Below are 19,080 nucleotides of genomic sequence, written 5' to 3'. Positions count from 1 at the left end.
GCCTTTCAGCTTGGGCGGCACCTTCTTATCACACAACACCCCCGACGCGAGCTTCCACTTCATCCATCCCGCCCCAATACGGTGCGAGACATCCTCGTCAATCTCACCGTTACTTTGGATCACGGACCCGAGATACTTGAAACTATCCCTCTTACATACCTCCTGTGATTCCAACTTCACTACTACCTGTAAAATATATAAAAAGTTAAGTGTGTGATATTATTAAAAAAAAATATGAAATTCTTACGTGACAAATGACATGACACTGATGTGACACTGATTTGGCAATGACGTGGCGCGTGTATAGCGCACTCTTCGTCGTGAGAGTGGTATTCAGTTTTGAGGGGTGAAAATAATTCACTTTAAAGATGTTAAGGGGGATAAATAAACGGAAGCTAAATTTAAGTGCTAAAGTGAATTGTGGCGATAAGTTCGAGGGGAAAAGATGCCTTTTCTCTTTTAAAAATTACAATAAATAATTTGATGCTACGAAAGCATAAGCTTAAATTTATTAAGATGTTTAATTTAAGAGGGTCCGGGATTGGACCGTAGATATCTAGTGAAGGGCGTAAAAATTAAGTAATGCTTAGGTAAGATATATTGATCTGTCCAGTGATTCGGATACTCAAGAGGATCAGAAGAATAAGCAAGTACAAATAGCCATCAAATGTGGATCTCAGCCATCCACTTTTATTTATCGTTAAAAATTACAAGATAATTTATTACTTAATTTTTAATTTGTTTTATTATTAACAATAGTTACTAGTATTTCTTTATATATTTTTAAAGTATTGTGTTTATTATATTTAAAATATGATATTGTAAAGATATTATAAAAAGTATGTTATGTTAAAGTGAACGAATAAAGATGCAATTTCACATGTATAATAGTTTTTTTGGTGGAACATGTATAATAGTTGCTCCACTTCTATGACCAGACAGCTTATCCGTTTTTAAGAGGGAAAAAAAAGCCTTTGAATGAGATTGAAAAATATTTAATTTCTCCGCTCAATAATAATAATAATTATTTTTTGATATATGTTTTTAAAAATAAAAAATAATAGAGATAACTTTCTTATTTTATCATTTTAATATAATTAATTTATCATTTTAAAAATATATTAGTTAATGAATAATATTTAATATAAAAAATAATAAAAATGAATAAATTATTTATTATTTTTTCAAACTTTATAACTATTGTTGGATATCTACTTTGATATAATGGACAAGTATTATTGAACGAAGGACGTATTTGTTCTCAAAAAGAGAAAAGTTTCATTATTCCACTCGAAATCACAGTGCATCAGCATTAAAAATAATGAAAATCTTCAATTCAAAGTAACGCTCAAAATAAGCCACAATTAATTCATATCAACGAATTCAACAGAAAGGACATTTGCCATATCTTGTGATGATCTCGCAGGAGTGGAGCCAATTGTGATGACCCGTCATGTCATCATGTCACATAACCGCCACATGACACTTCTCATTGCCGTGTGGAATTTTACATAAGCAAGATTCTATTACTTGTGAAAGTACCAAAATTTCTCGTAGAAGACTTTAAAATTTCATTAAATTGTATAGAAGGTTCTTGAAATATTCTAGACACATAGAAAATTCTAGGGAAAGGAACATAAGTGTAAATATGTAGGACCTGTGTAAATAATGGGGTATCTATTTGTAAAATCATCAAATAAATCTTTCAAGTTTTCTAATACAAATCTTCATAAAAATTCTCTCAGGTTCTTTCTTTCGTTAATGATTCCTAGTGTCTTAGGTTAGTTTGACCCAACAAAAGCGTGAGCATGTGAGTGAATTGCCAAGTGTCACATGTTTGATGTCTAAATCCATGACACATTATACATAATAACCAACAACTTTGACTCAAACCTGGTATTTTCATTAAAAAGTTTCTGCAACACGAATATAATTCAGTTACGATTCAGTAAAAAAAAAATTATGATTAACTATTCATAAACTAAAATTCTGACTCTTCTCTTTGAATCTCAAGTAATACTATTTCTTTTCATCCCCTGCATAATTTTATTTTTATCTGAAAAGAATAATATGAAAGTTCGTAAAAACTTAATTAACAAGACATTCCGTGGATGAAATAGATTCGGGTTAAATACATTGGAATTTATTTACCAACCACCATTAGCAAACATATATTACGATCACACATAGTTTTCCAATTGTGTTGTCATATTATTAAATTGTTATAGTTGCTTCAAAATTTTCAGCATTTTCGAGATATAATATAGTAGTAGATCAATTAGTTATTTGACCATACACTTCATTCTTTTTCTCTAGTGTCCAAAGCCTTTGCATCAGATTAACAAAGTCATACGTCTCCCAAAAATATAAAAATCAGGAAAGTCATTATTCTACAAATTTAAGTCTACATGAATTGTTTAACAAAATATTATATTCATAGGTCTAACGATTAATAAGGTACTAAGCGGCAATCAACTCATTTGGACACAGATTCATGAAAAGTAATCAAATACATTTTCTTCAAAATACTTTTTGTTGTTGTTGTACCCAATACAATAACATTTACAATATAATTATTAAAAAGTTTATTTAGGGAGAATTATTCTTCTTAAGAGTTTTATGCTCTTATATTTGATTTTAATATGTAGATTAGTGTTAATCAAACTATATTGCATTAATGATTTTTTTGTCTTTGATTTATCATCGTTTGAGATTTATAATTACTAGCTTTCACATACTATGTTTCGATTTTGATCCAGCAGTCTGGTTTACGAGCTTGGATAATATTATATTTGGTTCCTTTTGATTTTTTCTTAATTGAGAAGGAAGCATGAGAGTGCATGAAACCTTCGTATACATAAATTAAAATAATCAAGACAGTATGTGGAAGAAATAGGTTTGGGTATATATGATACATTACACTTTGATCAACACACAATTTTTTTTTTAAAGCCATCATAACACTTTTCATATAAAACGATTTTATTTAATCCTTCTATTTACTTTTACCTTTTCGTAGTAAAAATTACTGTCCTCTCTAGTTAAAAAAAAATTAAGAAATAATTTATTTCTCTGTACCTCTTTTTATCGTTATTATACTAATAAATTTTTTTAATACATTTTCAGCATATAATAATTGGGAGTGATATATAAAATTATCATTTATTTATCACTTTTTAAGGTATGTCAGGTAAAATATGGATAAGAAAACATAAACGGAGGGAGTAATTTATAAATCATAATCAATTGTATTATTGTTTATTGAGAAAATTAAATTGTTATAAAAAAATGGTTTTATTTATTTGTTTTGGAATACAGCTTAAATCGCTGACTTCAGCTTATTCCGTTGAATAAGCACAACTAATCAGTTTCGTTTAGAATTTATTTAATTAAAAAAATCATTGTTTTTCTTTCGGTTCAAAGTGATAAAGAATTTTTGGACACTGATTGACTATCTCTAATATTTAAATTAGAAAACCATGGAGATTGATAATTATTTACAGTAAATTCCCCAAAATATTACTATATGGACTATGAGTGGGGATTGTTGGATATTTGTAAAACCCCAAAGTACCCCCAACAGCGTAACAGCAAAATGACCATGTTGTCCCTCTCCATGTGAACAAAAAATATAAGTACTAATCACAACATAGGAGGATCAATGTGAAGATCGCGGCTACAACGCGATTTGTTGGTTGACTAATTGGGGATCGTATTGCGGCGACCAATGTGAATTTTTCCTCCAATTAGTTTTCTTTTTCATCTGTTCACTTTTACTAAAAATAAATATTCACTTTTTTCACTTATATTGTGATATAGAATATATAGAAATAATTTATCACTTAATTTTTAATCTATTATTATCACTCCCTTTATTTAATTTTAGTTACCCTCATACTAAAAGTATTTATTTTAATTTATTTATTCAAATTTTATTATGCTTTACTATTTTCTCCGTCGATTTTTTTATTTTGAATGTACAATAATACTTATTCAGTTTATAAGCAAATAAATAATTTACCTATTTTTATCTATTTTATCCTTGATATTAAATACAATACATTACTCATTGCATTTTTTAAAAGTAATTTTTTTTATTATATTCAAAAAGTGATTATATAGTAAAATAACCCTCTGTTTATGGTTTCTTAAAATATATATCAAATAAAAAATGGATAAGTATTTGTGGATATACCCATATTATTAAATGACTACATAATTACATAAGTGATCTACATAATTACATAAGTGATGTATAGTCAAATTTATATTTACAAAATATAATTAATAAATTAATTTAATAAAATAAACTTTTAATAGTAAATATTTTTTTATAGGAAGTGTCAAGTCAGTAAAAGTCAATTATTTTAAATCAGGGAGAGTATTAACTAGTCATTTTTTAATTGCTTCCTAAAACATTGCTTCTTAATGAATGCGACAAGTTAATACTCCCTCCGTTTTAGAATAACTGAATTGTTGAGGTATTTATTGGTGTTTCAAAATAAGTGAATCATTGAGTTTTTTTTCAAATTTACGCTTATATTTGACAACCAATTAACTTTTGAAAAGGTATTACAAGGTCAGTTCTTTTATTTTTTTGCGGTAAAAATGAAAAGTTGTGTTAAATTTATGTCTTTAATGTTTTTTCTTAATCAGTGTGCCAAAATCCAATAATTCATTTATTATGAAACGGAGGGAGTACTACATACATAAAGTAAATATTTACTTCTTAAACCACATTTGATCATGAAAATAATATAAAAATATTAAAATAATAGCTTAGAAACTTTTTAATTTAATACAAAGTTCATTACCAAGACTGGGGGATAATAATATAGAAAAATAGGCTTACTGATGAGAGATTCTATATAACTGAGAGAGACAAATTCTAAGATTGTTATGCTGTGACAGAATGGCTATAGCCTGTAGATCTTGAAATCATCATTTAGAAATGTTCTTAAGTAGTATTATTATTATAAGCGGAAGGCTTTAAAGTATTATGCACTTTGTTGCTTTCCCATAATTTATTGGTTGAAATTTTCTCAGAAACAACAAGGAAAGATATTCAGCACCCTATCCATTTTTGACTTTGCAACCTTATATTCTATTGAATTATTACAACTTATAATCTGTTCACATTGGCTTATTTAAGCTAAACTAAGACTAGTAAATAAAAAATACTTTTAAGCATTCTTTTTTAAGCTAAACTAAAAATACAAGCCAAAAATTACAAGTTAGAGTTTCTAACTTAAATGATTATAAATCATAAGCTATATAAATCCATCCAAATATTAGTGTTTACAAATTACATCAATCTTATGAATACGGTAAGTTGCCAACCACATATGTAGTGGCATAAACACAATAAGCTATAAAATTAAGTTGATCACTTTTCGCCATAACAGTATACGTCTTATATCAAATGACTATTATTATTTTTTGTGTGCATATAAAATCTCCAATTCACTTACTAAAATTTCCAATTCCACAATTAAATACATACTTTCATATATATAAAAATCAAATTAATTTAATATAAATTCTGTGCAAGTAAATTTTTTATTATCAAGATTCCATGACATGTAGAATCAATTTGAATAACAAAACTAGTGGTAGCACTACTCTAAAATAAACCTTAAATTAACCCAACACAAAAATACTGAAAGGGGCAAAAATGGAAAAACAATCAACCTGAAAAGACGCGCCTTCATTTTTCTCTTGGCATATAAAGTGCATCAACTAACTTGCTCACAACCCCCAAAAGAACTAAAACTTCGGTTAACGAATATTTTATCGAACGCCATGGAAGTGCAGAGGGGATTCCCTTTGCTAAAACAACAATACAAAGCATTATTATATAAAAACTATATAGTCGCATGGCGAAATAAAACAGCTACATTCCTTCAACTATTCGCATCTCTCTTCTTCATTTTCCTTTTATTCGTAATTCAGAAAGCTATCGAAGCTCGTTTTTCTTCTTCCTCATCGTATAAAAATGTGCGGGACCCGGAAGCGCTGGTGTTTCCGCCAATTCCGGCTTGTGAGGAGAAGAATTTTATTAGTTTTCCATGTTATGATTTTGTTTGGAGTGGCTCTAAGAGTACGAAGATTGGGCAGATTGTCAGCCGGATTATGGCTAATAATCCGGGCAGGGAAATTCCTTCCTCAAAGGTATGTATGTGTGTATATATATACTCATAGTTGACTTTTTCACTCAATTGATTTATTCATGATCTCATGGTTTTTCAAATGATCTCTATTCTTTACGGAGAAATCTTAGCAGCTCAATTGGTTGACTGCTTAAACATTTACATAGGTTCGATTCTTATTTTTCCTTTCTTATACCAAATTTTATTTATTTATGTACTTTGAAAAAGATATGTTAAGTGGTTGAGAACTATGAGCTCTCAGTCTCAAATTTCCATAGAGACAAAAAATACGAGATGATTTCTTTTTATTTGTCCTGATCTTAATGGACAGAGTTGCCCAATATCTGTTGGTAGTGGCCTGGTGGGAGGTGGCAGGTATCTTGTGGAACTAGTCGAGGTACACGGAAGGTGGCTCGACACCACAATTATTAAAAAAAAATATCTTCTGGGGAGTGGTTATAATTTGGGGATAATTGAGCTTGAGTAGTTTTGAGTTATTTGCAGGGTTAGTTTTTTATTTTATTTTTTAATTATCATATGAATCTTATAGTATGTTGACTTGGAGTTTGTTTGGCTTAATAGCCCAAAGATACTCTTACATGGTGTGATATTAGTCGCATTGGACCAAGGCCACACAGTTTTCTTGAAAGGTCTTACACCGTTAACAGATCGAAAGGTCTTACACCGTTAAGAAACCAATAACCTTTGTGAATGTTGAAGAAATTTTTTTTTGCTTGCTTAAAGAAATAAATATGAATTAAGACTTAAACAGTACAACAACAACACAAACTATAAACCTAGTGTAATCCTGCAAGTGGGATCTCGGGAGGATAAGATGTGCGCAACCTTACCCCTACTGTTATGGTGTTGAGAGGCTGCCCCTTTATCCGGGCTTGAGACTGACAATGTGAACGAGCTCACGCAAGTGGAGTTAAAGCTTAACAGTATGAATCACGAAATAAACCCGATTAGAGCTTTTAAAATTACCTTGCTTGGTATTTTCTTTTGTTCAAACAGTGCCACTTTTTTAGTAATAACATCTAGAGCTTCTGAGGATTTGTGTCTTATGTTTTTTCCCTTCTCCAGATTCCTGTAAGTACTTTATTGAACCTTCTTGTGAGGGGAAAGTTTTGGTTAACCATCAGCCAGGATAAAGTAGATTTTTTCTGATCTTGTAACCTAAAAGTTTCCAATAATATCTGATAGTACAGCTTACCTGCAAGCAATAAACTCACTTTCTCCTATTCGTATTATTTCAGAAAATAAATTGACACTTGTTTGCCAAAAATGTCTGTGTCCTCTCCATGTTATAGGTCTAGCGCATCTCTTTACTAGCTTAATTTTACAATTGTACGATGTTCTCGGGCGAGTGTGGACTCGGTTAGTATCCAAGATCATCAACATAGGAAAAGGATGCATCCAAGACTCATGTAACAACAAGCTGGACCGAAGCTCAGCCATAGTTGATTTTGGTCGTTGAGGCTTTGCCGTAGTGACAAAGCTTTCATACTCCGAAGGCAGGCCAGCAAGAAGGAATGTAAAAATATGCTTGGAAACTTCACGCCCTTTTATGTTTAGGAGGAAATGGCTAGTCTCTTATGTCTCAAGGGTACTCCAGGGCCCTTGCTGCCAGGGCGGATGTAGTCTATGACATATGTTCGGCAGGACCCAGTTTTTGTTAAGAAATTCTTTGTTACAAGCACTTGAGATCAGCTTTCCCAGAATAATTAGCCTACATAGTTTAATCATGGATCCGCCTCTGCATGATGTAACGAGATGTCTGGGTAATCTTTTATTCCAGACAGACCTACTTTTTCACCTAAGAGCAGCAGTTAGTAATGCAATCCCTGAATGAACTGACCTATGTGAAAATGAGAAAGAGACTTATGGTGTGTTTTTCATCTGGCAAACCATGAAAATAACATGTTAACTTGTTATTTACAGGTGTTTTTTTCAAGTTAACTTGTCATGGCAGAGGATTTGGAATTAACTAAACATATGATGTAGGGAGACACGGTGTCTTACGTCCTCAATGCCTATATGATAAATGGACCTTACCATTTCCTTACACGAAACATGATGTGCATGAATAATATTAGTTATGTGCTTTTATAGCGTGAGAGTATGCCAAGGGAACTCCCCTTGAAAAGAGTGGACATTCCCACTCTTTTACATATTCTTAACAAATGGATTGCCTAAGCCAAAATAAAGGAATATAAAAGGACTCCCAGCCTTTACAAGTTGATAAGATTACAAAAAAATAGAGGTGAAACTTCCATATCAAAATCTGAGGTATGATTTGTCTGGCCTAAGGGTGAAGTTAATCATCTGTATCTTGTCTGACTTGAACGGCCTCGGAGGATCTTCTATCTTGAAAACATGGTTGATTCTAGTAATACAGTCACTCATTTTGCCAAATCATCCTCTTCCCGATTTGGAAGGGGAGCCTTGGAGTAACTGGTAAAGTTGCTGCCATGTGACCCGGAGGTCACGGGTTCAAGCCTTGGAAACAGCCTCTGGCAGAAATGCAAGGTAAGGCTGCATACAATACACCCTTGTGGTGGGGCCCTTCCCTGGACACCGCGCATAGCGGTAGCTTTAGTGCACCGGGCTGCCCTTTTATCCTCTTCCCGATTTGCCTCCCTAAAACAGAACAATTAATCTTTATGTTTTCTAGCCCAAGAGTCGAGTGCTCACTATTAGCTTTCTCTTTTGTCATGGAGGTGATGTGACTATTTCAACATATTAACAACAAGCACAAAATCTAGCTTACGAATAGCATTGGTAAATTCTAATTTGATGCACCATTTTTCACTCCATTAAAAGATTGATTGCTGTCCGTTGAGTGTGCCAATGTCTTGTTTAACAATTTATTTCATCCAATGGTTCCTCTAATTTGGTGCATTCTTCAGTTTCATATTTCAAATCGAAGTCCTTGTTGGAGCATTGACCTATCATTGTATGCTTCTTTTCCGCAGGTTTTGTCATTTAGAACACAAGATGAAGTGGATGAATGGCTTTTCAAGAACCCTATGCGTGTTCCTGGGGCTCTGCACTTTGTTGAAAGGAATGCTAGCATAATAAGTTATGGGATACAGACAAACTCCACTCCAATTACCAAACGAGGAACCTATGAAGATCCAACTTTTAAGTTCCAAATCCCACTTCAACTGGCAGCAGAACGAGAAATTGCGAGATCTCTGATTGGAGGTATATAAATTTGATATTTACTACTGGATTTGAACCTGTAAATGGATTGTGGTTGTTTATATCAAGTTTTTCTTTTCCTAAGCTCACCTTTATCCTATGATTATGTACATTTTCAGATCCAAATTTCAGTTGGGTTGTCAGCTTCAAAGAATTTGCACATCCTGCTTTTGAAATTTTCTCTGCTTTGGGTGCCGTTGGGCCTACCTTTTTCTTGGCTGTTGCTATGTTTGGCTTTGTCTTCCAAATCAACGTTTTGGTCATTGAAAAGGAACTCAAACTTCGGCAGGTATTATATCTCTGGCATTTTTATAAGAGATAATACCATTCTTGTACTTCATGGAAGATTTTGAATTTCTAAATGTCACATTTTTCTTACAGGCAATGACTATGATGGGTCTGTATGATACTGCCTATTGGTTGTCATGGTTCACGTGGGATGGATGCATCACACTTCTCGCTTCTCTTCTCACAGTTCTCTTTGGGATGATGTTTCAATTTGATTTTTTCTTGAACAACAACTTTGCGGTCGTGTTTCTTCTTTTTTTCCTCTTCCAATTTAATATGGTTAGCCTCCGCCGTTCAATTTAACTTTTTCGCCAAATACAATCTGCATTCATGTGCAACTTCGAATGAGGAAAACTACTTTAATATTTTTGTCCACTGATATAGCATTTCTGCTCCTGTGGACAGATTGGTTTTGCATATATGCTATCTGCTTTTATTAGCAAGTCATCTTCAACAACAACTGTAGGCTTCTTCACCTTTATTGTTGGTTTCATGACTCAGGCAAGTGCTTATCCTCGAATTGATTACTATCCATTGCCGACTCACTTGGATAACGTATTTCTCGTCTTTCATTTCTTCAGCTTGTAACAGCATTTGGATTTCCCTATAGCAAGAAATACCAAAAGAGCTATAGGATCATTTGGTCATTGTTCCCACCAGATCTTCTTGCTCAAGGTCTTAAGTTACTTGCTGATGCAACTGCCACTCCTGAAGATCCTGGTGTCAGCTGGAGCGGGAGGACAGAATGTACTTTTAATGATACAGAGTGTGTAGTAACTATGGTAAGATGCAAATAGGGGTTTTCTCTTTTAGTTTCCAGTTTTCTTGATTTTGGGGACGAGGTGCAGCATTTTGATATTAAGGACTTTGTTTGTTCGTGCATGATTTCAGTAGCTACTTTTTGATCACTTCTCATCATTGTTACAACTCCATGACTTTGAATGAGAGTGGGGAAAATGGGTTATGGCGGGAGGGAGGAGAGACTCTGGGTCTTGATAATGTTAGTTTTTGGAATTGTAGAGAGGAATAAAATTCTACCGGAACTATGAGTTCATTCATTCTTATTTCTTAAAAGCACACATACATATCTTCATAAGCTTTACAAATGTTGGTCGAAGACCTTAACTATCCAATCATTACTGTACTTCTTTATAAAAATTATTCCATGAAACAAGGATCACATCTCCTTTACAATTAAGGTCACATCTCCTTTACAAACTATGCAAAATATTAAAAAGGAACTATTAGATTAAAGGCTATCTCGAAAAGTCTCATTTTTGTCCTAAAGCCTTACAATGTTGCTTTCAGTCTCATACAGTCATCTTCTAAGTTGCACGGACTCTTCACTTTCGATGCCGCACCTGTGTCGGATTCTCCAAAAATACACTAGTTTTGGCGAACCGACACGCAACTGTTGACATTTTTGAAGAGTCCGAGCAACACAGGTCATCTTGCATCTCACATTGATCCATTATCTGCTGTTCCTCTTAACAGAACGATATTTACATATGGCTCGTGTCAACATTCTTTCTGTGGTTTGTTCTTGCTATTTACTTGGATAACATACTTCCGAATATTTCTGGTGTGAGAAAGTCGGTGTTCTACTTCTTGACTCCTGGCTACTGGACAGGCAAAGGTGGAACTAAGGTGAAAGGTAACCAAAATTTGTTAGTACCTTAATAATGAATATTGATCATACTGTGACAAAGCTTTAAGGCCGTCCACTTTGTTTTCAGAGGGTAGTATCTGTAGCTGCACAGGTTCAGTGCCAGCCATGGATAGTATTACACCAGATGATGAAGATGTTCTTGAAGAAGAAAACATTGTTAAACGGCTAGCTATGCAAGGTGAAGTTGATCCCAATGTTGCAGTTCAACTACATGGCCTTGTAAAGATATTTCCCGGAACAACAAAGATGGGCTGTTGTAAATGCGAAAGGAAATCTCCTTATCATGCACTCAAGGTATTTTATCTATTGGTCTATGAGAAACTAACGTTATCTGTTTTCTCTGTGCAAACCTACGTCATCTGCAGAGAAAAGAAAAAACACTTTATGTTCAGATAGGAATCAATCATGGAGTCTAGTTCGACACTAGTCTCAATTTTTTATTTTTTTTTAAATTCTCTTGCAACTTCTTTGGATTTCCCCGGCAATTAATTCAAATCAACATATGTGTTTAGTCTGCATTCTGTACATGTTTTACATGTGTAAGAATAGCATATGGGAAATGAGAAGTCCACATTTCAAAAGATATAAGTTAGAAGAAACTAGCATCGGTATTTAATAAGTCTCTGGAGATCCTACACCTTTACCCTGCTTGCATCTGCATCTCATTCTTTGGAGTCAATACTGCAGGGCTTATGGGTGAAACTTGCAAAGGATCAGCTATTTTGTCTTCTTGGCCCAAATGGAGCTGGAAAAACTACTGCTATTAATTGTTTGACTGGGATTACACCTGTTACTGCAGGGGATGGTAATATAGTTTTCTCACTCTCTGTGTTCATTGCAAATTACTTACGTATAACACGAATCTGCTTTTAACAGCACTAGTTTACGGTCAGTCCATAAGAAGCTCCGCAGGCATGTCAAATATTCGAGCGATGATCGGGGTTTGTCCCCAGGTGACTATTTTTTATCTTTATATGTTTCTCTTCAGACTCTGCACTAGCAATATTGTGTTCGATGAATCATTCATTTTTGTCATTTTATAGTTTGATATTCTTTGGGATGCATTGTCTGGTCAAGAACACCTGCATCTTTTTGCCAGCATTAAAGGTCTACCTCCTGCTTTGATAAAAGAGGTGAGAACATATAAAACTAAGCAATATCTAGCTTTTTATGCTTATCGAAAGATATGATGAACAAGATAGCACCGAATAGAGTGTTTATAAATCCTGCTTACCTAATTCTTTGATCAAATCACAGGTTGTAGAGAAGTCACTAGCCGAGGTAAAACTCACAGATGCAGCCAGAATGAGAGCTGGTAGTTACAGTGGAGGAATGAAACGACGCCTCAGTGTCGCTATTGCTCTAATTGGTGAACCAAAATTGGTCATTTTGGATGAACCGGTAGGTTTTGGAAAATTAAGTATTCTCGTGAGTTTATCAGAAGTATGCTAAAAAAGTTTATCATGACATTCTCTTATCTAAAACATGAAAACCCTTCATAGACTACTGGTATGGATCCAATAACTAGAAGACATGTCTGGGACATAATTGAGGATGCTAAAAAAGGGCGTGCCATTATCCTGACCACTCATTCAATGGAAGAAGCTGACATCTTAAGTGACCGCATTGGCATCATGGCAAAGGGTAGACTTCGTTGCATCGGAACTTCAATAAGATTGAAATCGAAGTTTGGAACTGGTTTCATTGCTAACGTAAGCTTTTCTGGTGGGACAAATGGGTCTCCTGAAAGGGAAGATAGTTTGAGTACATCTCAACCTGAAGCATTGAAACAGTTCTTTAAAAGTGTATGTCAAAGATGCCTATTGCTTTTTCCCTTTCTTTTCTGAAACTATTAGAGGAACTGGTTCTGATTTGCTAGCTTTGTACACAGCGTCTGGACGTGATGCCTAAAGAGGAAAATAAATCCTTCCTAACCTATATTATTCCCCATGACAAGGAGAAGTTGTTGACGGTAAAAATCTTTAAAGCAACTATGAGATTAGATTGGTTTAAAATCATTTCTGGTCTTGCTACTATATTGTGGAATTACATGCACACGAGTTTTGGACTTTTAGCTCATTTGGTGATCACTGGCTTTTACCTTCAATCAGGACTTTTTTGCTGAGCTACAAGCTAGAGATATGGAATTTGGCATATCAGATATCCAGCTGGGGCTTACAACTCTTGAAGAAGTTTTTCTAAACATTGCTAGACAAGCAGAATTGGAAGATGTGGCTGAAGGAAGCTCTGCAACTCTTACTTTGAATACGGGGCTCTCACTTCAAGTAAGTAGATTATCAGATTCTCGATTTCCTAATTTTCTTGATGAGATTGCATGCGAAAACTCTAATCTCTGTGAAATAAGTAACGCTGTTTCATTTATGTGACTATTCAGATACCTGTAGGAGCAAGATTTGTGAAAATCCCAGGAACAGAATCTGCTGAGAATCCTATCGGTACTATGGTAGAAGTGTATTGGGAACAAGATGATTCTGGTACACTCTGCATTTCGGGTCACTCACAAGACATGCCAATACCAGCTCATATTCAACTAAGAGATCCTCCAACAGCCACTTCTGGTAGAAACATTTTAGGACGACAGAAACAAAATCATGGAATTGTGATCGACCCTGCACAGATCACGGGTGCAACTTCATGATAGATATAGAACTTAATAGTCACAGTAAAAAAAGGCTTTAAACTATTTTTGTGTATAGGTGAATTGCTGTAAATGTGTTTGCTATTTGGAGTATTTGTGTGTCACCAGAACATTTTGTTTCCAGGCAGATTCTTTGTATCTTATAGCTTCGTTTTGGTTAACACTAATTTATCAATATATTACAAAATTATACCAGCCACATCTTCGTTTTGGTTGTAACATTTACTGCCTTTTTATAATGAAAATATTTCTATTTTTAACGACTTTATATTTTTTCCCTTAATGAAATGTGAAAATAGTTATTTGATTAGAAATAAGGACAACTCTAGTTGAGCAAACCTAACGAAGAAAAAAGGACAGGCGTCACAACGCCAAAAATAAGGAAGAGACGATTTTACTCAAGATTTGAAACATTGATGTTAATTTAATAAAATAAAAATATATTTTAATTGATTATAATTAAATAATGTTGTTATATATTTATTGATTAAGCATAATCACGCAAATAAAAAGTACACCCTTTTTCACTTTGATGGAGAAATATAGGAAAGATAGGTAAGCTTAATTTGATTTTTAGTGCTTAATCAACATTAGTCAACTGTAAAAAGCCACTAACTCAGCATTAACGGTTATTGTATAGATTCAAAATTTGAAACTCGTAATAATAAGATAAGAGCGTGTCAATGGGCCCAGCCCGAAGAGCCGTTTCTACAGTAGTATTTTTTTTTTAGATTTTGATTTTTGAAGCAGTTGTAAAATTTCCCGCCCAAACGCCCACTCCTATTTCTCCTTACTATATATATACTGGCAGCCCTAATTTCACAAACTCCTATCTCTCTCTTCATATATCTCTCTACGTAAAACCTGAAATTCTCCAATGGAAGTCTCCGGCAAAGATCAATCCTCTGTTTCTGGTAATATTAGATTTTTACCATTTTTGTTTATGATTTTGCGTATATGTATATGTAATTGACGGTTAGTTTTTTTAATTTTTTTTTTGGTAGGGAGTGCGAGGCGATCATCGTCAGCGACGAAGCTTCTTCGATATCCACTGCGATCGGGTACTAAGCCGAAGGAGGAGAAGCCGCCTCTGACTGATGCTTCCAACTCTTCGGTTCCGAGAAGGTCCGTCTCTATTACTGTTTTTTTTTTTATAAGGAAGTTAGTGTGATTAGACTGTAAAAAAGACGCGGTTACATGATGGTATGTTGTTTGAGTGAAGAATTTTATAATTCTGGTATTACTTATTCTCTGGTACTTTGCAAACCTAGAAATGGTGACCTACATTGAACTGTTTGTGATGAAATATCTATTTGTTTCATTATTAGAAGGAATAAAAACTCAATATTTGTTTCGATTTTGCTGATTCTGCATACGTGATATACTGTCATGTGTATGAAGGTCAATTATGTTAACATGCATGTTGAGCAGTTATGGATTAATTGCCCTACAAACTGTGTGCCTATTGCAAGGAATGAGACTTGAGTCGCACGTTGGTTAAATGAGGAACTGATGTGGGGCTTATATAGCCTTAAGTTTCTCCCGCCTCAATAGCTAGCTTTTTGGGGTATGGTTCTCTAAATGTTGTATCAAACCAGCGCACTACTACAGAATCACTATGAGATATTCATAGAACTTTAAACTGCTTCTTCGAACTGCGTGATGATTTCTGGTCTCGAATCAAGTAAATTCTCCTACAAATTTTATTTCTGCAAATTCATGGTTTTAAAGCTTTATGTTGTTCCTTGTCGTGAATCGTGATAAATGGGGTTCTGGAGAAAGACAACCTAGCCTAAGTAAAGTTTCTTGGTTATCACTTTTCCTTTGGAATAGAAATCTGATTAAACTATTGTCATGTACACAAGCGCGCAGAGACTTTAAGGACGTGCACTTTTCCCAGTCATTTTGTTCTTATTTTAGCCAAATATTTGTTTCCTCTAATGTCCATGCTTGCTTAATTTTTTTCATCTCCCATATTAGGGGAAAACCCGTCTCAAGTGTTAGTAAGAGTATCAGTGTCCTTGATCTCGGCAAAGAAAAGTCTGCTGCTAAACCTCCAAGAAGGCTGTCTATGCAGTCTAAGTCAACTGCGAGCCCTGCCTCAAAATCTGTGGGCACTATCACTCCTATTTCTGAGGCTAGATCAAAGAGGACCGTGATCAACCAGGGGAAAACTAATACACCGCTTTCAGCTGTTGCAAAGTCATCAAATGGAAAGGAAAGCAATCGCCTATTCTCTGCACTCTATTGGCTATCCCAGATTAAGCTCTCTGAATCTGCTGCTAAGCATTCAATTTCTCTTGGGTTTTTCAAACTTGCTTTGGAAGCTGGCTGTGAGGTAAGATATATGTTCCACCAATAGGGTTCCACCAATAGGGTTCCGTTCTGCAGAATATATTATGATGAAAATACTCTCCCTACTGTGTGCCTTGAAGATCTAAGGCAATAGTTACTTTTCACTTTTTTCTAATTAAGTTCACTGCAATTGATGAATTTCACTATTTTTCCCATTTCAATGTTGTGGACAAGTCCAACACTGCCTCTTGTTTATTTCAGCCTCTTCAACGTTTGAGGGATGAGCTGAAATCATATGTGCAACGTTATAGCCTCATACATCTTGGGGAGCCAGTGAAACAATTGTTTGAGAGCTACAACATTTCTCTTGATTTTGAGCAGTTGCAAGTATCTGAGACTTGTTCCCATGTGCCTGAAGCACCTTCATCTGATGAAGAAGCGCGTAGCTCTTCATCCGTTGCTGGCACTGAGAAATCAGAACCTGAAGTCTTGAAGAAAGATGCTATTGAAACTTTTCAAGTGGCAGAACCAACTAGGGAGACTTCATCAAGCAAAGAAATTGCAACTAAGAACCGTAAATCTGAAAACAAGATTGCTACAACTCCAAAATCTACAGAGGTTGCTACAACTCCAAAATCTTCAGATGTTTCTAGTACCATAAAAAAGAAACTTGAAAATCCCAAGGAAAAAGCAAATAAGAATAAGGTGAAAAGAAAGGGAAAGAAATCTGCTGGAGTAGAAGGTAAATGTATGTTTCTACCTTTCTTGGTAAAAGTCTTGCTGTTTATGTTACTGAGGTTTATTAACTTTCTTTATCATAGGTCCTACTAATGCTGGTACTGTGGAGATGGTCCTACCAGAAGACAAAGAGAATATGGTAAGAAGAAAAAATATAGCCTTTCCTTTTGACATATTTTTGTCATTGAGTTTCAGAAGATTTTAAAGCCTTTCTGGTCGATTAAATCTCTTATCGGTACTAGTAAAGTATTGTATTGTATTTTTTTTGTCTTGTCTGATCGAACTATAACCTGAAGGCACCTTTCTCTCTTAGAAACTCCTCTTTTATGCCAAACATGACTTTTTTGAGTAAGGACTAACTGCTATCTTTTTTACTGCAATTGTGAGCATCGCTTCACTGGCTATGTTGCTGCTGTAAGCATATGCCTTATAATTCCATAGTTAACTTTTGCTATCACTTTTTGCAGGATGCTCCACAGTCCGAAGAGATCAATATTACAGAAGTTTGAACAGTGTATGGAATCGAAGAGTATTTGAACATACTTTTATATGGTTGTTTATTTTGGTGTTCATAAGCAGGAAGCTTCTCCTTGTATAGATGATAGAAGGGTCGAGAGGAAGTGTATGTGGGTGTGCATGCTAGAGAGTCATCTTCTCTTTGGTTTGGTTCTAGTTTGACCCAAAACTTTGGGGCATTATACTTGTTTTTATGTGTTTAAATTGCATTTGGTTTTACCATACTGGAAATGTTTTTATCATGTTGGGATCTATGCTGTGAAATGTTACCTTAATATTGCTACTAGTTAGTATGCTTTGTTCTTGCTTGTTTTTCTTCCTAACAAGCACATCGATAATTGCAACAGTGAGGTTTGAAGAGGGTAGAGCGTACGCATTCTGTACCACTTACCTGAGGATATGAGATAGAGATGTTTTTAATAGACTTTTGGCTCTAGTGCACAGATAATTGTGAGTATATAAAATTAGAAACCCTCAATATATTATGACGATTAAGTTTGAGGTGAAAATTGAAACTATGTAACAACAATAGTTTCACTTCACATCAGATCATCTAAATTACGGTTTCCTCCCATTCTAACTCTTTTGTCTGCCATATGTTCTAGGAAATATTTACATCTATTTTTCTCCTAGAAATGATACGGCATGCTGGAATATTATATTCTAAAAAACCTTTCGGTGTGTTTGATTTGACATTGTATCACAAAAACTGAGATTGGTGTCAGTCACTGTTACAACGTCCAAAAGTCTCTTGATACTCACCAAGTTTTGTTGCATGACTCAAGTTTAACAGTGTCTAGGAAGCATGCTTTCATACTTCCCATTGCTAGACCTATTTGGAACTATGTAAACTCAGCTTTAACTGTTTCATTGGTGGACATAGTGTCATCCAATAACTGATCAGTAAGAGATCTGCTAATCGAATAACTAAAACGAAATTGATAGCAATTGATCCAAAAGCTCATGAAAAGTCATTGCTTCTTTATAGATTGAATATATGATCATACAATGCTGGTCTATATAGTAGGTCTGCAAGGCTATCAAGTTAAATCCACACTTGAGAGGAAATGGAAGTATCTGAAAACCATCTTTGCTGGAGCAACTAACACATTCTAAGCAAATCCAATACAAGTCATAATCTACAGGAGCTGCTTGACAACCCAATGCACTGAACACCAATCTAGAGGAGTAGCCATCAAGAAACCACATAGAAACAGCACGAATGCTTTACACTATAATTAAAATTTCGGACATAAGTATCTGGAAACACAACATAGTGGAGCCTTGAAGCTCCCTGATTGAGGTTGCAACAACCACTATTTCGTGGTATCAGTCTGCAGTCCAGCTCTGCTCCACAATTTCTCTAACTCTCCGGTTGTACTCCCGCTTATTCTCACTGAACAACCGAGCAGCTTCCGAGTTTGCTGGAGAATTGGGGTTTGGATCACACAGTAATGACTGCAAGAACAAAAGCAAGTTATAATCATTTATGCAGTCATCACCTTTTGAGGAACATCATTTTCACCTCCCTCCCCTACTTAACAAATCACTACTTATAC

General features: G+C 34.6%; 3 protein-coding genes across 5 annotated transcripts in view; 2 read left to right on the top strand and 1 right to left on the bottom strand.

The window, feature by feature from the left end:
• Nucleotides 1-5,746: 5,746 nt before the first annotated feature.
• LOC107862511 (ABC transporter A family member 2) lies at nt 5,747-14,171 on the top strand. Its single transcript, XM_016708114.2, has 16 exons — nt 5,747-6,171; nt 9,128-9,359; nt 9,476-9,645; nt 9,738-9,923; nt 10,050-10,145; nt 10,226-10,426; nt 11,139-11,298; nt 11,381-11,607; nt 12,001-12,118; nt 12,190-12,266; nt 12,357-12,446; nt 12,571-12,714; nt 12,816-13,118; nt 13,205-13,285; nt 13,425-13,598; nt 13,709-14,171. The coding sequence occupies exons 1-16, from the start codon at nt 5,803-5,805 to the stop codon at nt 13,970-13,972; spliced, it is 2,892 nt and encodes a 963-aa protein (XP_016563600.1). The 5' UTR covers nt 5,747-5,802; the 3' UTR covers nt 13,973-14,171.
• Nucleotides 14,172-14,727: 556 nt separating this feature from the next.
• On the top strand, nt 14,728-17,763 carry LOC107862510. Of its 2 annotated transcripts, none has more exons than XM_016708113.2 (6): nt 14,728-14,886; nt 14,977-15,097; nt 15,953-16,310; nt 16,529-17,009; nt 17,089-17,144; nt 17,473-17,763. In XM_016708113.2, the coding sequence occupies exons 1-6, from the start codon at nt 14,850-14,852 to the stop codon at nt 17,512-17,514; spliced, it is 1,095 nt and encodes a 364-aa protein (XP_016563599.1). In that variant the 5' UTR covers nt 14,728-14,849; the 3' UTR covers nt 17,515-17,763. The 2 variants fall into 2 exon arrangements, with proteins under 2 accessions (XP_016563599.1, XP_016563598.1); XM_016708112.2 differs by having other exon boundaries at nt 16,529-17,015.
• Nucleotides 17,764-18,482: 719 nt separating this feature from the next.
• LOC107862509 (ubiquitin-conjugating enzyme E2 2) overlaps nt 18,483-19,080 on the bottom strand; it is a 9,462-nt gene continuing 8,864 nt past the window's right edge. For both annotated transcript variants that reach the window (XM_016708111.2, XM_047409773.1), the window contains exon 6: nt 18,483-18,979. In XM_016708111.2, the coding sequence (XP_016563597.1) occupies nt 18,851-18,979 (129 nt within the window). In that variant the 3' untranslated portion in view covers nt 18,483-18,850. The remainder of the gene's footprint in view (nt 18,980-19,080) is intronic.

This window comes from Capsicum annuum, chromosome 3, assembly GCF_002878395.1.
Source record: "Capsicum annuum cultivar UCD-10X-F1 chromosome 3, UCD10Xv1.1, whole genome shotgun sequence".
Lineage (NCBI taxonomy): Eukaryota > Viridiplantae > Streptophyta > Magnoliopsida > Solanales > Solanaceae > Capsicum > Capsicum annuum.
Note: the sequence above shows the minus strand (reverse complement) of the source record. Positions and strands in the feature narration are given on the sequence as shown.